At 30.4% G+C, this 15,890-nt stretch overlaps 2 protein-coding genes across 2 annotated transcripts; one reads left to right on the forward strand and one right to left on the reverse strand.

Annotated features, from left to right (window-relative positions):
• Positions 1 to 7,254: 7,254 nt before the first annotated feature.
• On the reverse strand, positions 7,255 to 12,409 carry LOC115889510 (Fanconi anemia group D2 protein homolog). Its single transcript, XM_030909529.1, has 2 exons — positions 11,892 to 12,409; positions 7,255 to 11,047 (listed from the first exon to the last, which is right to left on the reverse strand). The coding sequence occupies exons 1-2, from the start codon at positions 12,230 to 12,232 to the stop codon at positions 7,342 to 7,344; spliced, it is 4,047 nt and encodes a 1,348-aa protein (XP_030765389.1). The 5' UTR covers positions 12,233 to 12,409; the 3' UTR covers positions 7,255 to 7,341.
• Positions 12,410 to 14,784: 2,375 nt separating this feature from the next.
• Positions 14,785 to 15,401, forward strand: LOC115889517 (succinate dehydrogenase assembly factor 4, mitochondrial-like). The gene is made up of 2 exons (XM_030909538.1): positions 14,785 to 14,945; positions 15,078 to 15,401. Exons 1-2 carry the CDS (start codon positions 14,882 to 14,884, stop codon positions 15,332 to 15,334), a joined length of 321 nt encoding a protein of 106 aa, XP_030765398.1. The 5' UTR covers positions 14,785 to 14,881; the 3' UTR covers positions 15,335 to 15,401.
• The last annotated feature ends 489 nt before the right edge of the window (positions 15,402 to 15,890 follow it).

Consider the following 15,890-nt stretch of genomic DNA (forward strand, 5'->3'; position numbering starts at 1 on the left):
AAAGGCAAAGAAATAAACTTTACTGAAAAATGTTACTGCTTCCTTAAATTTATACAGGGGTACCAAAAATTAGTGATCTATTTTAAGGATTTATTTTACATAAAAACTTTGTTATTTCAAATGCAACACCCTGTATTTTCTTAAATAAATCGAAGCAGATTCAAATGCTGTTTCAAACTATATTAGTGTTTCCGATACCTATCTATCTCAGATTTTGAATAAAAAACGATTTTTAAATAAAATGGCAATCAAGATGGCTGGTATCGCCATGGCAGTTTTCTAGTGACAGTTAGTAACTATTTTCAAAATCGACATTAGTTTTTATAGACTTTATTTAAATCTATACCAGTTTATTTAATTGACCTACAATAGTTTAATAAATAATATTTATTAATATGTATTTATTATTCTATCAAGAAAAACAAAGAAGTAGTTCTTTGTTTTATTTTACGATAACTTGTAGACTGTAGATATATAATTTTTTTATAAAAGAGCCAATTACGGCAAATTCAATTTCTCTACTTCCAACGACAGGTTTCTGCCTGTATAGTTTCTGCCTAAATAGGACAAGTAGTTTTTCAAAGGAACGCTTATCAGGAAGATTCCTATTTGGATATCTTTGAGCATTAGCTCTTGAGGCCAATAAATAATTTTCATCACAAAATAAAATCACTAGTAACATATCCATTCGTTCCACCAGCAGATATGGCTTTATTTTTCTTCATAAAATAAGAATACTTACTTAATAAACTATTGTGGGTAAATTTTAGTAAACTGTTTAAATAAATAATAATGTTATAATATATAAATAATAACGAAAATAGTTACTGTCACTAGAAAATTGCCATGGCGATATCAGCCATCTTGATTGCCATTTTATTTAAAAATCGCTTTTTATTCAAAATCAGAGATAGATAGGTATAGGAAACCCTAATATAGTTTGAAAGAGCATTTGAATCTGCTTCAATTTATTTAAAAAAATACAGGGTGTTGCATATGAAATAACAAAGTTTTTATGTAAAATAAATCCTTAAAATAGATCACTAATTTTTGGTACCCCTGTATAAATTTAAGGAAACAATAACATTTTCAATGTACAGGGTGTTGATAGTCAATTCTCTTGTAGCATGCATATTTAAATATCTTTAAACATCTCAAAAACCAATGATTTTAAACATATTTAACCCTTATAATAAATGCATTTTTTTGGGCCCAAAAATGAAATAAAATACCGGGTGTTCCATAAAAAAAATATAACTTTGGTATAAATCTTAGTTCTGAGACACCCTGTATATTTCAAAATAATTTTAAATTGTGCACATTGCCTCCCCGCATATACCCATAAAATATTTTGTTTCTACATCTTTCCGTTTCCTTATAATCAACCGAGGCGAATGAGGTGCGCCACCCTGTATTTCAAAACTAGACTGCTGAGCGCGGGTGCGCTTATATACATCCCTTTGGGGGGGCATCACCGTAATGACATAGTGTGACAAGGGGCAGGGGGGGTCAAAAGTTTTGTTACGTAACATGTTAAAATTTAAAATAGTAAAGCACCAAATTTATATAAGTAAAAAGCTTTAAAAATGATCTATATTTATTAATAATAATTGACAGTGATTCTTTAGCCTTATACATATATTATTTTTTTAGTTGTTTCTTGGGTCTGGTGACTATGGTTAGATTAAAACAATAGTTTTTCGACGACGTTTCGCATTTACTGTGTCATGTTTCTTCAGGATTTTTTTTGGCTTTCCTATGTCTTGAAGTGTTTAATACCGTTTCTTTACTAAGACTAGATTTATTAATAATTTAGCACTCTCGCTTAATACATGCATAAATTTGAAAAATGTGTGACGTCACATCAGTGGGGGGTGTTCTAAAAATGTGACACTCTGTGACAAGGACAGGGGAAGGGGTTCAAAAGTCTTGAAATTCGTGTGACGTAATTTATGGATGGCCCCTTTCGGGATGTTCCACATGAGCTAGACTATATTTGCAGCTGTAATTCTAATATAAACTATCATCTGACAAATTTTTAGGACTGCGAAAAAAAGGGCGATGGTTTCAATAATGTTTATTCAATTTTTCACCTGCCAGATATATTTCCCATTCTCACAGATTAGCTAGACTATTTTTTGTTTCTTAATAACATAACAATTCACATAAATAATTCTGGCATACTATCTCCCACTAATAAAAAAAAATATTTTCACTAAACTATTTTTATCGCTGGAAAAAAAAGTGCAGAATATTGGTATACTTTCTAAAACATTTTCCGCCCCAACCCATCGGAAACCCCCCCTTACATATACAGGGTGGTCCGAACTGTATTCCGGAAACTTCGGCAGCATATTCTGCAGATAAAAATAAGTAAAAAAGTTTGTGTAAATGTATGTCCTAAAATGCTTAGTTTCGGAAATACAGGGTGTAGAAGTTTCATTTTTATTTCGATTTTTTCCAAATAATTTCTGAAGTATCCTCAATATTTGGATGAAAATTAGTGTCAGATAGTATTTTGACATGAGCAATTTGATTTTAATGTCATTATGGCTCCTACTTGTAGAGGGCGCCACCTACATATTTTTTAACTGATTTTAAGAGTAATAACTTTTCGTCCGTACCTGTATAAAACTAGTGAGTTAAAAAATATACATTTGCGACGTTTTTTACGTAAAAAAGGTCTCTTGATAAAAATCGCTACGAGTAATGGTTTTCGAGATATTTTGAATCGATATTATCAATACCTATCATCATTGACATAAATTAAACATGTTGACTAAATAGTTATTAAACTGAAATCATAAATTTGAAATGTTTTTGTGTCAAACGTTCAACAGAAACTGTTTTATCATCATTTTTTTGCAGAAAAATTTATGATTAATTTTAAAAAAATTAAAATTTCCCAAATTTATTATTTCAGTAAAATAACTATCTACCCAAAGTGTTTATTTTTCGTCAATAATGACATGTAATTGACTATTTCCATTCTAAATATCTTGAGAATTGTTACTCGTAGCGATTTTTACAAAGAGATATTTTTTACGTAAAAAGTAACAGAGATGTATATTTTTTCCATCAGTGGTTTTATACAGGTACGGACAAAAAGTTATTACTCATCAAAACAGTTAAAACACGTGTAAGTGGCGCCCCCTACAAATAGGAATCATGTTGACAACAAAATCAAATTTCTCATGCCAAAGAACTCCTAGACACCAATTTTCATCCAAATATTGACGTTACTTCAGAAATTATTTAGAAAAAATCGAAATAAAAATGAAATTTCTACACCCTGTATCTCCAAAACTAAGCATTTGAGGACATACATTTATACGAACTTTTTTACTTATTTTTATCTGCAGAATATGCTGCCGAAGTTTCCGGAATACAGTTCGGACCACCCTGTATATGAAATTTGTTTAGAATAAGATACCGAATAATTCTATCGGTGTTTGCTGACAGGGAAAATAAGTACCGAAAATCTTCACTGCCTCCTGGACTATTATTTTAACTCAAATAAAAGTACCATAAATGGCAGGGGCGGATACAGGAATTTATTTTAGGGGGGGGGGGCCCAAAATGAAAAGCAATGTAGAATATGCTTTTTAGGGCGCCATTTTTAACGCAAAAGCCTAATATTTTACACAATTCACAGACTTTAGGGGGGGGCCCGGGCCCCATGGGCCCTCCCCCTGTATCCGCCACTGATAAATGGAGATGGAGATCTTTATAATGTTTGGGAGATAATGGCGATTTTTATAATTTAGTTAATAGATAAAAATAAATTTAAATTTATATGTTATAATCATCTTTTAATGTATATTTCTCTAAGATACGAAGTTAGGTATGAAGCTTTATCATATATTTAACAATTCAGTAATATATTAATATTCTTATCAGCTTATTCATAACATGTTTAAGATTTAAGATACGGAAATTTACATTGTAAATATAAATAGAAAGCTGCCAAATTATGTACAATTTATTTAACTCATCGGTACATCAATTTACCTATACTTAAACTCTTCGAGGCCGATCTGCAATTTCAGAGAAAGCAATATTTACAAATACGTGAGGCAAATTTTAAATACGTATAATCTTAACTTCGCAAAGGAATTAAAGGTCCAAACATAATAAGCACCAATTTTTTAATTTTAGGGTTTTACAATATTATAGTAAGTACTCGTAGTAGGTCTAACTGATCCCTATATAACAAAATGTATAAACTCTGCAAGACAATAAGCTGTTAAATCCTATGATATGTGCCTAGTAAAAATATACATACAGGGAAAGAACCTGATAACCACCTGCCATCCAGTGCTCTCTTGTAGAATTAGTAAAATGGCGCTTATCATTTATCATGTTTTTCTTGGACCCTCCAATTGCAATAGCACTAGAGGGGCCCAAGCAGTGATTTAGGATTTACTCAAGCGCAGGAGAATAGCATAAAGGGAGAAACGCAAACACTGCACCCTGAGCCACAACACAAACCGAAGTAGCTAAAATCATCAAGAGTGTGGTGTCAGTCAAATCGTCAGTCTCTTAAATAGGAGCTCCTTTTTAGGGTTCATTTAACATTTCTTTTGAATATCTAATGCGCTCCAATAACATTTTCCTTTCCTCATTTTCTACCCCTTTTCCATCCCCCAGCAACTTTTAAAAGGTCCTACACGCAACGTTATCTGAGAGATTTGAGCTGTACAGTAGGGTGGGTAAAAAAAATCGACTATTTTTTTCACTTTATACTCTGAAAAAAAGGTTGGTAGACGCCTCAAAAAAAGTATCTCCAAGTATGAGCTCTTAGTTTTAATAGGAAGGCCCTCCGCCTTTCAGTTTTCTATTTTTTCCTTATTATTAGAAAGAAAAAATCATATCTCGCTATCTACTATTTGGAAAAAAATCTCTCGTCTCATATATTTGTAGGAAATTGAATTCTCTACAAAAAAGGTCTCTTATTTTTTTTGTAAACCTCACCGGCACCGTTCGAAGTTAAAGTTAAAGGTTGAAGTTTGATTATTTTAAGGCCGTTTTATTTTTTCTTATGAATTTTATAACTTGTTAACAAAAAAGCATTATGATACATGCAACTCATGGTTTTGTAGGAAATTCACTGCTCTACAAAAATAGTTTCTCATGATTAGTCTATTAAATTAACCGTTTAAAAGATATTCCTTGTCAAACTTCAATGCGCAATAATTTTAACAGTTTTTGATTAAAAATTTGAACAATTGACCCACTTTCGATTCTTAAAATCGTCTGAAAACTACTCGTGAGAGTCGTGAGGAAGGCGTGGGAGATTTTTTTTGGCGTTTTTTGTTGCCTCGTTCAATTTTGTTTCGTTTTGAGCTATTTCCAAAATCTGGCGGTATCTGTACCCGAGGCAAAGGACTTTTTTCATAAATCTCAGTGAAATCAGTAAACCTAGACATTTCTAAAAGAGCTGTTGTTACGATATTTCGTTAATTACTTTTTTGTATAGAATTCAATTTCCTACAAATATTATATGAGACGAAATATTTTTTCCAGATATGATTTTTTCTTTCTAATAATACCTAAGGAAAAAATAGAAAACTTAAAGGCGAAGGACCTTCCTATTAAAATTAAAAGGTCATACTTATATATGATACATAAGAGAATTGTAGTAAGTGAAAAAAAGAAAAAAAGTAGTCGATTTTTTTGACACACCCTACTGTACAGGGTGGGTCAAATTCGACGCTTTTAAATGGAAACACCCTTTTCTATAGGAGATAGACAAAAACTAATATCGGTGTCTGGAGCTCAATTTTTGTCAAAAACATGATGGTGAAAACCGCATATCGATATCTGTTACCGTTTCGGACTTACGGGGTGTTTTTCAAAAATATGCATTTTTAACAAATCGCTGTAACTTTTGTGCTATGGAAAATTTTGTATTTTTATGCAAACATTTCTAAAGTACCTTTTTACGTAGAATTTAATGGTCTAAGTATAATTTTTTAAAAATTAATAATTTAAGAATTATCAACAGAAAATTTGATTTTTTATATGGGAAACCCTGTATATTTTTAATTTATTGAAAAGAATTTAAAATTACTTTTCCAAAAATATAACACACTTGATATTTTGCTCGATTCCTCTTCGAGATATAGAGTATATAAAAATTCGCCCGCTTTAAATAAGTAGGCTTTGAACGGCACCGGCTGTAATGCAAAAAAATTCTAACTGTGAGCATCAATTAAAACGAAAATAATATTTGCTATGAGAGATGCAGAATTTTATAACAATTTAAAATATATTTAACCAACATCAACACATTTAAACTATATCTAATAACAATAAAAATAAATAGCAAACCAAGATTAAGATATCATCGAAGAGATGAGATCTACGATATTTCAACATACTGAATATGTTTTATTTGCACAGAGCACAGACTTGGCGGGAACTGTACTAGACTATAGAGAGAAGAGAGAAAAATAACCGTACTATAGACTAACAAAATTATCTTTTATAAAATCTGAATGTGTAGTGTGAAAAGATCGCTATCGAGTTGGTTTTAAGATTTGAAAATGTGCGATTTGACATGCAGATCAAGTCGTTGAGTGTAGGGCCCCTTTTAGTCACGACCCGTTCTGAATCTGCCAGGTGCATATTTGATTGTAAATAAAACATTCTGCTTCACTTCGAATCATGTGTAAAAAATATTAGACCGAGACAATATTTTTGACTAAAAGTTTTGCTCTTTCTGTATGTGTCCAGCGTTAAGCCATAAAAACGACTTAGTTAAAGACTTAAAGATTTAAATCATTTTATTTTTAGAAATGACTGGAGACTTAAGTTTTAATCTTTTTAAAACTGACTTGTTGCTTGTTGCGGCTCTGGGGACTATTATTGACCACTAGGCATGTGTTGACCATCTTCAAATCTTCAAATGTAACTCGCATCTCCGAGAAAACCGTTAGCAAAAAAATACATGCAATGCTTGCGTATACGTAACATAAAGTTGCGAAAGATGTCAAGAACAGGTACCCTGGTCTAAGTCCAAAATGTTTGTTAAAATATACAAACTTATCAGATATTGCCTTTCGAGACAAAGTAAACATATGAATATGCTGAAGTATTAATACTTTATTTGATTCCACCTCTTCTTGGCTGCTTCTGGAAGGCAAAATATTATCTAGAACATTTCTTATTTTAAATAAGGTTGGCACCAATTGTTAAAATATACAAACTGATCAGTGATAAAAAAGAGTTGGTACAAATAAAATAAGTAGCTAAATATATAAAAATATTATATTACTAAATAAAAAATAAAACATCTAAGTACTTAAACTAGGTATCTAAATTTTCACATTTTTTGTTTTAGTTATAAACTTCACTATCACATGACTCTCCATCATCCATATTAGTCTCGTCAATAATAAGATTGGTATCATCAGCAAATAGCTCATTTTCGTCATCAATTTCATCTTCAACAGAAGTGTTTGTACTTTGTGTTGGTACGTCCAACACCAATTCGTCCTGTAAATTTTTATTTGGCAAGTAACCAAAATGAAACATATTCAACATATTATTAATGCAAAAAGCTGCTTTAGCACGATACACTATCGATTCCAATATATGCCTAAAGGCTGGTATATAGGTAATTACACGGGCATCCCGAGTTAATTTTGATTCACAACAAAGTTTATGCATATACCTGGTACTACTGTGCATTATTCTAAATATCTCTATAACGCTTTGTGGGTGTACTTTAAGCATAATTTCGAGAATGGGGAGACCGTGTGTTAAAAAAACTTTCAAAATCCCTATAGATTTTTTCAAAAAACATATTGTATTTGTACGATTTTTAACAGAGATAGCAATCAATTTAAGATCGGCCATTATAGTGAACACATCTAACCATACCTCCAAATGTTCTCGATTTGTTAAAGCCTGTATTTCAAATTTAATGCTCTCTAATAAAGCATTACAGATTCCTAAATAAAACACGTGAAAATTTCTTTTATCTATTGCTGCCCAGTCATGTAGGCAGTCTTCTTTAGTACTTAGATTTCCAATCTGCTCTTGAATAGTCTCTAATAAAGTCAGTATATCTTTCACACCGGCTATACTTAATAAATAGAATACCAAAACATTAATATTTTCATTACAGCCTCTCCCATTATCAATATCACCACTAATGTTATACCAACGTTTTTTTAATAATAATTCTGCTGTTTTTGATATTTTTTTCTTCAAATCTTCATTAGGCTGAATAATTTTATGAAGTACGTCCATAGTTCGAACCAAATTAACGGCCTGATTTAATTCTAAGCACTGATCAGCAAAGGAACTTAATCGCAAAACAAATCCTGTAACGAGCCGAATTGCGGAAGTCTGAGTATTATCTGATCTCATAGCTTTTAATATATTTTTTAACAAATCAATATTTGCAGTATGTTGAAATCCGGGCCATTTAAAAACTAAATAGAATGCTTGCAAAATAAACCCAAAACACATCCTTATTCCTTTTGCTTCATCTGTGTATAAATTGGGCAAATCATGTCGGTCATCCGTTTCATTCAATAGATTTTTGATATGTTTAACAATTATAAGTAAGTATTTATCAATTTGAGGCAAAATATATACACAATCTTTAATCAAATCCTCAGAATTCACATCATTAAGATGAGACAAACCTATGTCCTTATGATAAGTTAATAATGACAGTTTAGTTACAAAATCGTTAAGCAAAAACTTTACTTGTGTAATATTCAAGGAAGACGTCTGTGAAGATTCTGATACGTCACTTTCATCAATTTTTAATGGATATTTCATCAGATGCACTACATCAGTGTCTAGTATTCTAAATTGTATTTTTTTCTTAGGGGATACTGGTAATTTAGTAGAAGACGCAAGTTTAGTAGATTTTTGGGTATTAACAGGAGTATCACTGGTCTCATTTAGAACTGAAACTGATTTTATTTTTTTAGTTTTATTCTTTTTAACATTAGATTCAGTTTTGACAGTTTGTTTACTAGCTACAGACGAGTCGAAATAGCTGATTGGTAAATGATGTCCTGGAATATAATCGAGAAATGAAAACAGTTTCTCCTCAACTTCAAGTAGAGTTTGTAAACGTTGTATCACGATATTTTGGATAGCTGAATCTTTTACAGTTACAAACGCGCTAATAAGTTCCCTTATCCAATTTGCACAATGAAACAAGCAATCAGAAATTCGCTTTAAATCTTCAAGATCCAACAATTCAGGATCATCAACATCTGGTAAAATAATGCCACAATCCAACAAATCTCTCAGACTTAGAATATTTTCATTATGCTGCCTTAAATGCAGTAGTCTTAACACACGGAATAATGGAGATAATAATAGTATTGTATTATCCTTTTTAATGATTATATAACTTGCGATATTTATTCCTGTTAAAACAGTGTCTGTGCTAATTCTATATTGTAATGAAAAACTAATATCATTGATAGGCTCTGGAACAACGTCACTAACAAATAGTTTGTAAAAATCTTTTGTAATTATATTATAAAGCCACAATAAAAAATATTTATCAAATATATATGGACTAGCTAATATTGAAGCCAACTGATCATAGTAGAGACCTAGAAGTTCTGGCGAATTGGCAGTACAATTACATGCAAGTTCAATAAGACATGCTGCCTCTCTTGAAGACCCTTCTGGTATATTGTTTATTGATAGTGAGTTATTTACCGTACAATCACTATCTTCTTCTGTTTCTATTGAAGCCATATGTTTAATTATTACAAGAACACTGAGAATTCCTCTATGTTTAACCACTCTATCAGTACTTGTAAGCTGTTTCCGAAGAATAATGTGAATTTCATTTTTAAAACCAGATAAAGAATCATCACTACTAGTTTTTCCCCAAATCAATATACCTAATACATCAAACACAAGCTTAACATTTTGTAAACTCAGAGTATCCAATTTTTCTAGTAATTGCATTAGCAATACGATATGTGTTTTTAGTTTTTCTGCATCTGTTAATGCAAGTGATAGTAATAATTTTAAATTTGTATTTATTACACTTGAGTCAGTAGAAGCTGTTAATGATATTAAGCTTGAAATAATTTGACTTCTATAAATGACCCCAGTATATGCATGACTGAAAAGTAATTCAAATAAACGTGTTGAAAATTTTGCTACTGTAGAATCTTTAGATGACCTAACTAAGCAACATCCAATTTCAATTATAGAAGGCATATAATCTCTTAGTATCTGTTGGGACATATATTTTTCAAATAGCTTTTCCAAAAATTCAATTTTGAAAAGTCCCATACTAATGCGTTTTCGAAAAATACCTTCAATTAAGTGCTTACGGACTTCAGATGTATGATGCAACATAAACATTATTAAATAGTCAATTGGTTTATGGTCAGTTGATGATTTAATATTAGATACTGTTGCTAACCATCCTTCAGATATTGCCTTTCGAGACAAAGTAAACATATGAATATGCTGAAGTATTAATACTTTATTTGATTCCACCTCTTCTTGGCTGCTTCTGGAAGGCAAAATATTATCTAGAACATTTCTTATTTTAAATAAGGTTGGCACCAAACTAGGTAATTTAGAATCACTTAATAAAAATTGTAATGAGATTGGAAAATTTTTCGGACTCATGCCTACTTGACCAGCTAGTAATTTTGCTAGAATTCTATCTTGTACTTGACCCCTTATATCGGATTCTAAATTTAAAGCATTTAAACAATCAATAATAGCTCCAAACAAAGCATCATTATCGTCTAGCAATGTAATCAGCTGCCTTGCAGCTTGATCGCAATCAGAATCTGGTATAATTTGAGGAATAGCATCTAGAATTTCCAACTGACTGGAAAATGTAGAAATTTCAAGTATGTCTAACAATTTCTTTGTTAAAAACTGTCCATCTTTAATAATGGGGAGATATCTAAGAGGTTTAAGAATGTCCCTTAAATAAGATGTATCTTCTGTTTCCTCCATTCCAACTGTTGTTAATATATCAAGAAGAATGTTGATGACATCATTTTGAAGGCAGGGGACTTTTAAGAATAATCTGCAAAATTAAAGAAAATCCTATATACACAAAATGTATACCTACAAACATTCATATTACATAAGTTTTCTTATATAGTTCCTTGCATTCACCATTTAGTAAAATTCATTGTAAAAATTTAACTTCATGAAAAATTGAAAGAAATTATTTTTTTATGAGTGAGAGTAGTACCGTATGATCAAATAGAAACGGCGTCAGCGATGGCTATGAAATAAAGATAACTATCATTTTATATGTAAAATTATATGGGGAATGTCATTGATGTTCATTTCCAAGCCAACTGGACACTTGTTCTTTTTGACTGTTTTTTTTTTTCGATCATACTGTAGATATAATAAGACAATATATATAAATACATAATAATAGCAAAGTCTGATGGTAAGATTATTTGAGTATAAAGGTTATTAAAACATACTAAGGACACATTTCATAGATAGGCTAGTGGTTGAAATCTTAGATTAAGAATAAAAATAGAATTACAATAAATTTTATATAGTCCAAAACAGAAGATAACGCTTGCATTATACTGAATATACCAATAAACTAAGAAATTGACAGTGATAAATTCATTCAATTATCCTCTCCAATTAGTAATTATTACTTCAATTACTTATATGTTATAATCGTAAATCTTGAAACTAAGTTAACTTAAAATTAATACTAGGCTACTGGCTAATCAATAATTATAAAATACCACTAGGTATTTATATCGTTACATCGTAATAAAATCTAGTACATTTTTCAGTTATTTGTTGTCAAATAAATTTAGATAAAACTATGGCTAAGAGATAAACTAAGAGAAGAAATCAAAAATAAGAGGAAAGAATAAAAATTAAAACCATACCGAAAAAGACTATCCTGATATATTTTTATATGAGTGTCGCTATCCTTTTTCAAAACTGTTGGTCCCAAAAACTGCTTACAATACCGTTCTTTTTTACAGATTGTCTTCAAATTTCTTACAAAACTTAGTATTTTACTTTGACCATCTTCCCCTTCAAAGTATTTAGTCAATGCAATCACAACTAAAGCCTGCTCTTGAGTTAAAATATAATGTTCTTCTGTATTAAATTCAACATTTATACTAACTTCATTAAATAGTTTTACTAGTTGATCTTTCACTTCGCTAAGTAAATGTTGTGTTGTATTAATGGATAAAGTACAATTTCTTTGAGACAATTCCATTTTTTAATCATATTATGTAGGCAGCAATAGGAAGGTGGAAAATTTTCAAAACTGTTTACAGTTGCATGTTTACGTGAGAAAACCAAATAATTTTGCTTAAGTTTTGGGCATGTTTTGGGCTGTTTTGAAAATTGTTTTTTGCTTTTTAACCGCCAAATTTTGATTTGATTTGATTCTCTCCATCATAAAATAATTAACTAGCTCTCCATTGTCGCCAACGTGTGCTTAAAAAATATATAAAGTTATCGTCTCTCTATTCCTTTATCTATGGTTAACATTTCCTTTTTGCTGCTAGAGCTAATCTAGACGTGACCCTTGGACGTGACCTACCAATGAGGCCTACTTTGTTTACACGGAATCCGAACCAGATAAAAATTATAAAAATTATCTACCTATTCCGCAGTCAAAACTTTAAATCAGGAGTGGCTATGAAGAATACTGTCGCTTGCCATTTAGTTTGTACGGTCAAGGTCATTATTTTTCATCGCTACCGAGTTATAGAGTTCCAGCCCAGAGAAACTTTTTTCAAAGAATAGTCATTTTAATTTTATTTTACCCAACCCTAGATTATATATATGATCCTAGTTTAGGGTAATGGTGTGGATCCGGTGGCTGACCTTGAAACGAGTTTTTGCTGCATATAGTCACAGACACTACGCATGCGCACATCTTTGATGTTGCCAGATTGCGAGTTATTTTGGAATTATTTTCAGTAGAAAACAAATAGGTATGTGCTTTTCAGTGTTTTTTTGTCAATATATACCGTATGATCGAAAAAAGTCTGTTGGCTGGGAAATGACGATTGAGGACATTTCCCATATAAAATGACAGCGATCTTCATTTCATAGTCATCGCTGACGCTATTTTTTTTCAATCATAGTACGCGGTATATTATTATTTATATTATTATTTTAATATTTCGCACAACACGTGAACGCTTATTACATATGTATTATTATAGTCAATAAAATTATATAGAAATAAAACTCTAGATTCCTATCTAGATTATTATGCTACGTTTAAAAGTGCTTTATTAAAAATTCGGGAAATTAAAATTTCTTGTGTCCAAGTTTTTCTTTTTTTTTTTAATTTTAAATGCTGTAGCTCCATGTCATGTTCATAATGGTTTTTTTTTAACATTCCATCACAACAACGGAGGCCTTAAAAGGCCTTTTAGCCTCCGTAATTAAAATTGTAGAATCAGCTTCAGCAATAGTTACCTTGTTTAATTCTGCTTATACATATATTGCATTAATTTTCCGCTACATTAAGATTTCTCTATTCTTAAATTTATGTGATTTTCTTAGCATATATGATTTATAAGCCATATTTTTCCTAATGGAAGGATGGAATAGGATATGCAAAATTAAGATATTTTAACATTTATTTTCCAGACCAAGCATAATATAGTATTAAGATTAAGACATAACAAATATTATAAGAAAGATCTTAATATAAATCACAAACTAAGTCTTAATTTTCTCTTGTATAAACACAGGTATAAAACTAATCAAAACCCAACCTTCACCATATTGTCAAGATTTGGCATTATAGGAAACGAAATTACAGTAAATTAAGAAAATAATATCAGAGTACACGATATTAAATACTGTAATGTATTCTACGACACAAACCATCTCCCTTCTAAAGAGAAAAAGATAAAACATAAAGCTTATTTTAGTCTTATCAACACACTCTTCGATAAAATATATGTCTAAACAGGTCTAAAATTGCTATTAATCCACTAACTTGATATTTTTAAGAAATTATGATACAAACATTACAATCAAAGTATATTATATTAGTAACATTATAGGTAAAATATGTTACCTCTATCTCCCATTGACGTGTATTGTTCTATAAGACTCGTCATGGTAGTATTTCAAAACATCAATACAAATAATCAAAACTATTGTTGCCTGTCTGTAAATAACTAGAAATTAAATAACTTGAAAGAAATAAAACAATTTTAATAAGAAAAAATTCGTGTAAATATATAAATAAATGTTATTATTATTCAACCACTTCCATATCTCATCTGTGATTATTACAATTTTATATATTCATATTACTTTCATTTCACAATCTTCATTATCCTTCTTACCTTAATTTTGGATATTAAGATAAATCTGAAATTATAAGATTAATTATAGAATTTGTATTATTATTGATTAACACTCAAAAAAACATTTTTCAACTGCAAATAATTCGAAAATAAACTGCAATTTGGCAACATCGACGATGTGCGCTTGCGTAGTATCGATGATCAAATCCAGCAAATATGGGCTTCAAGGTCAGCCACCGGATCCACACCTTTGCCTAGTTTAGCTAGCTTTTTAAGACATCCCACATACAGAAAATAACACTTAATCAGAGATTTGTTATTTACATTTATAACCGAAAAAAATTGGGAAACTTGTTAATGCTGAAGACAAGCGGCCATTCATATGCGGCCTTCTGGAAGGGATTATCCTTCCACAGAAGAATAAGTAATGGACATATATAAAAACGTTTGTTGCCGGTTGTTGTGGACAACTGTTTCCATGGAATTTTTTAAAGAAGAAACATTACAGAACCGTCAAAGGCTCTCTTAGGTCAAAGGCACAAGGCATGTTAAAGGGAAAGGGACAGTAAATAAAAAAATATATCATGAATTCATTTTTAAAAACAATTAAAACTACAGGAAGTAATTGTAGATCTCTGCCATTCACCGGTAAGATTTAAGTAACTTTTGCGGATAGTTTTCATATGGTTTTCATAATGAATCAATATAAACATTATGAAGTAATAAAAATGATAAATGCAAAACATAACTGTAATAACATTTATTTTATCTGTTTTGCAGATATATTTAGTGCAAATTATTCGGTAGGCGAAAATGTCAGTGCTCGAATGCAAGAATTTAGAAAAAAACTTAGGGAAAAAACACCAATAGGCAAACTAGATGAACAACTAGCTAAACATCCACACGAAGAGAAAGAACCTTTAGAACCATGGCCAAACAATACAAATCCACACACTGGAGAAATTGGAGGGCCAAAAGGGCCAGAACCTACGAGATATGGTGATTGGGAAAGGAAGGGCAGAGTGACAGATTTCTAAACCCGATAATTATTTAAATAGTTTTTTAGAATTGTATATTGTTTATTAAATTGTTTTCCCAAATTAATGTTTTTTTTATCATTTTTAGAATGAATATAAACGTGAATTTAATCTATTTATTTTTATAGTAAACAATATGCTTTATAATATTATAATTAACAGAAAACAGTTAATTCTGTCTAGATGTTAGGTAATAATGTTTAACTATAATTTAATTTTTAAAAATAGTGTTTACTTTATGTTGATTAACTATTATAGGTAGATACTGATTTTATTTTAATCCATACAATTGAATTAAGATTACTTAATAAGTAATTTATAGTAGATTTGATATTGCCAAGAAATACTGAAATATTATCCCCATATTTCAAAATAATAAGTAATCTGTTAACATATAAGTAAAATCCTTCCTTTTATTAGGTAAACATTTAAATTTAGAAAGCACTGTTTTTCTTTTTTAATAAAATAAATACAAAAATAAATTTATTATTCCCTGATAATATTAAAATATCCCGAATACGACCCTGTACTCCTATCACAACCGTTCAATAAAATA

This window comes from Sitophilus oryzae, unplaced genomic scaffold (genome assembly GCF_002938485.1).
Source record: "Sitophilus oryzae breed Bouriz unplaced genomic scaffold, Soryzae_2.0 scaffold_815_pilon_pilon, whole genome shotgun sequence".
Classification (NCBI taxonomy): domain Eukaryota; kingdom Metazoa; phylum Arthropoda; class Insecta; order Coleoptera; family Curculionidae; genus Sitophilus; species Sitophilus oryzae.

What these genes read in the sequence shown, in the direction of transcription:
- LOC115889510 (XM_030909529.1), bottom strand. Translation starts at nt 12,232, where the DNA reads ATGGAATTGTCTCAAAGAAATTGTACTTTATCCATTAATACAACACAA. An exon ending in TATCAGGATAGTCTTTTTCG is followed by an intron (nt 11,048 to 11,891) that starts GTATGGTTTTAA and finishes TTAATTTTGCAG; the next exon opens with ATTATTCTTAAAAGTCCCCT.
- LOC115889517 (XM_030909538.1), top strand. Translation starts at nt 14,882, where the DNA reads ATGAATTCATTTTTAAAAACAATTAAAACTACAGGAAGTAATTGTAGA. An exon ending in TAGATCTCTGCCATTCACCG is followed by an intron (nt 14,946 to 15,077) that starts GTAAGATTTAAG and finishes TCTGTTTTGCAG; the next exon opens with ATATATTTAGTGCAAATTAT.